Source organism: Pterocles gutturalis, unplaced genomic scaffold (genome assembly GCF_000699245.1).
Source record: "Pterocles gutturalis isolate BGI_N339 unplaced genomic scaffold, ASM69924v1 scaffold16997, whole genome shotgun sequence".
NCBI classification, from domain to species: Eukaryota; Metazoa; Chordata; class Aves; order Pterocliformes; family Pteroclidae; genus Pterocles; species Pterocles gutturalis.
This window is the reverse complement of record NW_010113109.1, coordinates 56,323-62,397: the sequence shown is the minus strand read 5'-3', so window position 1 is coordinate 62,397 and position 6,075 is coordinate 56,323. Positions and strand designations below refer to the sequence as shown.

The 6,075-nt window shown below is 52.5% G+C and overlaps 1 protein-coding gene across 1 annotated transcript in view; it reads right to left on the bottom strand.

The window, feature by feature from the left end:
• Positions 1 to 6,075, bottom strand: part of CFDP1 (craniofacial development protein 1) — a gene marked incomplete at its 5' end in the record, with an annotated part of 65,053 nt that overhangs the window by 3,189 nt on the left and 55,789 nt on the right. Inside the window, one exon of the mRNA XM_010074346.1 lies at positions 3,008 to 3,166. Within this exon, the coding sequence (XP_010072648.1) occupies positions 3,008 to 3,166 (159 nt within the window). The remainder of the gene's footprint in view (positions 1 to 3,007; positions 3,167 to 6,075) is intronic.

Below are 6,075 nucleotides of genomic sequence, written 5' to 3'. Positions count from 1 at the left end.
AAACTGCTCAGGGGGGTCTCATCGGTGCTGCCAGTCCCCTGCCAGCCACCATCCGTCACCCAGTGAACTGGGAGCGGGGCTGCTCCCCCACCGGGGCTGCCCTACAAAGGTGGCCCAATTAAGAGGCCACTACACATTTCCATTTACACAGCGATCGACAGCCAAGGGCAGAGCTGCCTCCGCTCCGTACTTCAGCCCCTCCCGTCAAATCCAGGACAGACCCTCAGGATCTGACACAACCGGGCGGCACAAGCCCGGATCCTGCTGCTGGGGAAATGCAAATTGCTGTCGGGGGCTGGTGATGCGGAGGGTGGAAAATCAGAGGCAAGGGTGGACACAGCCACGGGGCAGCACGTGTCTCCTCTGCCTCGGGAATCCCGGGGCCAGGCTGCACCGGCTGGTAACTGGCACCAGCAGCAGAAAGATGCCACGGCCCCATGGCTCAGCCGACCACCGGCGTGCTGGCCAAACACATGTGGCTGCTGGGGAAGGGTCAGGGAGGGCCAAGGCACGAGGAGCTCTGGGCTGTGAACAGCGACTTCGGCGAGGTTACTGCAAAAAAAAGACAAATTCAGCCTGCCCTCCCTTCTGAGCAAAAAGAAACGCCTCCTGCCTTCCTTCAGACACGCACGGACCGTCTCTGCAGCATGCAGGCATTGGGCAAACACTGTGGCTTTCCTGCCAGGCTGCCATTCACAGTGACAAAGCAAGTCACGTGGGGACCAGAGGTTTCTAACGCACATTGGCACCAGGGATCAAGGCAGTGCCCCGCTTCCTCCTGCCTGGGGTGAAGGGTTACCAACGGCTCACCAGGATTTTTATAGAGGTGTGTAAATGATTGCCTGCTGAAGAGTGAGCAGAGCCTAAAAGGAGAAGAGGTGGCGGCAGAAGGGACAACAGGCTCTTGCAGAATGACCTGAAGCCGGTGGCAGCTGTGTCTGCAGGATCTGCCCTGCGCAGGCTGGCTGCTCAGTACCGGTGCTTCCCACCACGGGCGTTACGGGTGCCTGCAAGCACGAGTGCCGTGGGCTGCGCGTCCATCAGCGCTCCTCCCGTCTCCCTTCCGTTCCCTTGAAGGTGGATGGAATTTGCAGTGAGCAGATCCTCGGCTGATCCTCGCACATTACATGCCTGACTAGCACCAACAGATTTGTAAGGAGTGACTAAAGTTATCGTGGCATCATGTTTCTCATTTGCTTTAATGACAAAAAAATCACCTGCCAATAGCCCAGTGGATTTTCTAGGCTGGGATGTGACAGGCAGCAAAATCCAAAGCTGTCCAAGCTTACAGATGCTATTAAAATTGCTGCTCTGCTTCGCTCATCCTTTCAGTGTGCTGATCCCTTCCTCAGCCTTCAAGGATCATTATGTTAGCGTCTCTGGAAAGGTCTGCCAACCGTGAAGAGCGAGCTGTCCTGCCCATATGTGGTGGGAAAGGAAACCGCTGTCCAAGAAAGGTTGACCTACTGGGTTTGAACAAGGAAGAGAAACCACTAAATGCTCGCGCAGGGGTTGTCCTGGCTTGCCTGGGGTGTGTACGGTCCAGCTGGGAGTGATGGACCCTGATACAGGCTGATTCCAATGACTGTGTACAGAAACTGCGGCAGGAGCTGGTCTGCCTCTTCCTGGTGGTACGACCACCATCAGCCCAGCCCAGAGCAGCAAAGCCGTTATTACCACCCTTGGCAGCCACTCGGGACATCTGCCGAGGGCAAATTCTCACTCCACATCCCATCAGAACAATCCAGCCCGGTGCCACAGACAGAAACAGGACCCTTCCCTGGAGGTGGGTTCTCCCAAAGCAGCCTGGAGCTCCTGATGGGGCTTCATGGGAGCAGCTCATCCTCCTCCGTCTCAGGCAGGGCCTGGTACACAGCCGGGCTCTGCCCCAGCCTCCAGGCACAGGCCATTGCAACAGAGAGCCTGGCATACCGGGCTCTGACAGTGGCGTTCACCATGCCGCAGACGTCACCGGTGACGATCTGGTGCACACGTGCTCTGCCACACCTGCATGTGATGTAAGTCGCTCGCCTCCTTGGATTTCAGGGATCTCGGAGGAACACCCTGTCCCCCTCCAGCACTCCTACTGAATCGCTCTTGTTCACGGGCAAGCATCCAGAAACACATCAGGGGAGACGTGATGGAGAAGCGGTGTTGTGGAAGGGTGCAAGGCCAGACTGAAAAACCCCAGCAGTTATAAAAGATCTACTTGAAACACAAAATCCAATCTGCTGGAATGCAGAAGCTCTGAGTTTTTCCTGCACAGTTAAGGAAGAGCTTACAATAAAAACACATTTTATGAGCTGTCCAGTAAGCCGGTTACGTTTTCCCAGAGCTTAGCAAAGCACTTGCAGTGGAAATGCCGCTTCTGATCTCATTATCCTTCCCTGCAGTGCATGTTATTAACTTTCTGTTTTATTTACAGCATCGCCATTTACTTTTACGATACTTCCATTAACTTCATTGGAGTGAACATTGCTTGATGCACACAATCAATGCCCAGTGCTACCATAATCTTTAACGCACCTTGCCAGCTGTTCTGTGTTTGCATACATCCTTACGCAGGAGGAGGGAGGACAGATGCAGCTGGAACATGTCATTTGAAGAATGGAACAAAAAACATACCTCCCAATTTGAGACTTTTTTTTTTAAAGAAAAAAAAAAAAAGAAAACAGGGCAAAGGCAACTGTGTTTCCTCATGGGAGGGCTGCATTAGACCGGTTCACGCTGCATCTGCGCCACTAGTAGGAGAGAAGATAAAGCACAGCCGGACTCTAGCTGGACTTGAAGAACTCATGAGGCTGTTAGCAGAGAGCGATAGGTGCTTGCAAACTTACCTGCCACCCAGTGATACCTAGAGCAGCTACTGGCTTTATGTATCCCTAGAATAAATCTTTAAGAAATCCCATGAATTTGCTGACCTCTCTCTGTAGCAAGCAATAGGGTTCCTACATGTATAGGAAGTGGTGGGAAATGCTGGACTACTACTAGGTGAAGTCCCTCTTACCCGTCTTTTCCTCGGTTATGGATTGCCAGCTCCTCCACAATCCCCTCCTCCTCCTTGAAGTTCTCCCAGTCCAGTTTAGATTTCTCCAGTGTGCTCATCTTCTGCTTTTTGGAGCCAATCTTCCCCAGGAGGCTGCTCATACCGCTTGGCCTCTTCACCCTGATGGAGATAAAGGAGGAAATGTTATTGAAATGTGGGGAGACGACGTCAGCTAGCAATTAAAAATGGAGCTGAGAAACGTCACGTGTGAGAGTGGTGGCCTTGATGGTGGTGGGCTACCTCCACTAAACAGATGGCCACCAACTTCAGCAGCCTGCAGGCAGCAAGGTCACGCTTCCCGCGGCTCCTGCTCCACCGTTCCCCTGGAAGCAGCAGAGTTCATTACACACAGAGCTCAAGTGCTCGCTTTTTGTGAAAGGGCTTCTTCATTTATCTTCTGAAGAGAACAGAGAGCTTTCCGGCCAAAAGAGATCATTAAATCATCTACTTTGACCCCGTGTATACACCAGGCCAAGCCATTCCACTGATCACCTCTGTGCTAAGCTGGGTTCTCTGTCTTCGGTTTAAAGTGTTGTTTTCTGGAAGGGATCCAGCCTCAGTTCGTCACCAGCGCTGACAACACATCTAGGAATTAACCATTTCATTGGCATCAACGCTCCCGTTTTCAACTCGATTTTGCCTAGCTTTAGGTTCTGGTTGCCGCTGCTTACTCTAAATACAAGAGTATTTTGGTGCCCAGGAGGGTCTCATTAGTAACATATTTGTACACCATAATGAACTTACATCTGAAATTTATTTTTTTTTTTTACAAACAGATGGAGCTCTTTATGCCTCTCATTGAAATGCATTTTGTCCCAGCCCATACGTCATTTCTAAGGTTTTGTCCCCCTGCTTACGTTTCAACGCTCTTTGAAGACAGGGACACTACAACCATGTGTAACCCTGCCCTTCTGGTTGTAAACTGGTTTCTCTCCAAGGATTGCCTAAATCCCGTTAGTTACACCATCACGTGACACGCCAAGTCCCGGTGCATGTGTGCTGCAATCCCACACCGTCTCCCAGGTCCCTGCTGAGGAGGAAGACCCCCTTGGCCCTTCATCTCCTTGTTCTTAGAGGACTGAAATCCCACATGCGCAGCGGGGCCCCCCGAATCTCCCCTTTACGCTGGGAAATGCACACACAGGGATCCGGGTCAGCCAGGTTGCCCTCCGAGGAAGACAATTCTCAGGGCTAGGAACCCGTAAAACAAACTCATATTAACCCCTTCCTAAACCCCCCCAGGAGAGGGGGGCAAACAGCATCCCATTGAACTCGGTGTTTACACACATTCCAGAGATAACTTCAGGTCCGCAGGGCCCTTGCCTCTGCAAGAAGCCGGAGAGGAAATGATTCTCGTTCCTGAGAGATGGAGGAATCTGGGGTGAGGGGGAGAGGGGGGCCCAAGGAAGGCAGCCAGGTGAGCGTGGCAGGCTGCTCTCCATCGGTTCTCTCCAGGCACGTCCTGCCCAGGGGTAGCTGTTCTTGGGAACGCATCCAAAGCCGTCCTTACTGGATCATTAGCGTGGTTTATGCTTCCATAATTTGCAAGCCTCTAAAGGAAAATAATTCTGCAGTTTATACAGAATTAAATCAAAGAAAATTACATCTTTGTAAGCCTCAGCCAGAAGAGTCTCAATGCAAGCATGGCTGGCCATGGTCACTTGGGGTTGCAGCTTCCTGACACAGATATATTTGGGCTACAAACCCTGGATGAAGGGCATCTTGGCAGGCTCCACAGCCACAGAACAAGGCTGCCCGCCCCTCCTCATACTGCCCAGCCAGAGGAGCAGAAGTATCCTAGGACCTGGCCCTCTTACTTCCTTCCATTCCTGCCCACTGCTGGAGAAGGTGCCAACAGCCCACACTTTTCACTCTGCGGGGACACAGCAAGCTGGACGCTCTTTTCCTCACCTTTAACCCCGAACATCTCATCAAGATGTCTACAACCCTTCACATCATGATCACACGATAAAACCTCGCTCAGCCTCCCATTCTCCCCTATTTTTCAAGACATGATGGCTCCGAGTATCCTTATCTGCAGCTAGCAGGAAAGTGATGCAAGGGGGCAAAACGTGCAAAGATGTTTTCAGCGCAAGATAAAATTGGAGAGATTTGGTTCCCGCATCTGGCTCCCCAGGACTACACACGAGCCTTGTACAACCACCAAACCCAGGATCAGATGCGTGTTCAAGAGGGAGTGGGAGGAGATATGACAAGTAAGAAGGTAAAACCAGACAAAATACTGGGCAAGCATCCCCCATGGCATTCCCTGCTGAGCAGCCACCTGGCCCGCAGAGCCTGGTGTTCGTGCATGGCCGTTCCTTACTCTGCACTGGGAGGCCTTGGGTTTTCGCACGGGACTTGAAGTAAAATTGCTTTGAGACAGAACTAGAGAAGTGCTGTAGCTGATCCAGCTGGCAATGCTCCTCTCCCCGAAGCCTGGCAGGCAGAAGGTGTTTAAATTAACACAAGGTATTCAATAACACAGTTCTCTGAATACGCTTAACTTTCCAGACTCACTTGTGCTTACAACTCTGCCTACCTTTGAAGTGGGAGAGGCAGGGATGCAGAAATGGAGGTTATTGTCCCCTGTCCCTGCATGTTTCCTAAATGGTTTCTGGGGCAAAGGACCCTGATGGTGTAAGAGCCATCTCACCTCTCCAAAGGCACCCACAGCCCACCAGCCCCCGCCAGCCCTTCAGTTTTTTTCTCCAGCCCCTCTACACCTGCCTCTGCCCAAGACACAGCACACACCTGGAAAACCCACGGGAAGCCATTTCAGGATCTGTCCTGGGTGTCAGAGGTGTGCCTGCCCCACGGAGCGACAGGTGGGCTCAGAGGCAGGCTCAGAGGCAGGCTCGCACACGTCCAGACTCATGTGTTTTTGGCTGAACCTCGGGCTGTCAGCTGCTGGTGGGAAGAGCTGAGCTGGGACCGGCTGGGCTGCAGCACACAGCCCTGCGTGAAACACAGACTGGGACATGCTGGCAGGCAGCTGCTGGCCCCAAAACACAGCGGAGGATGTCCAC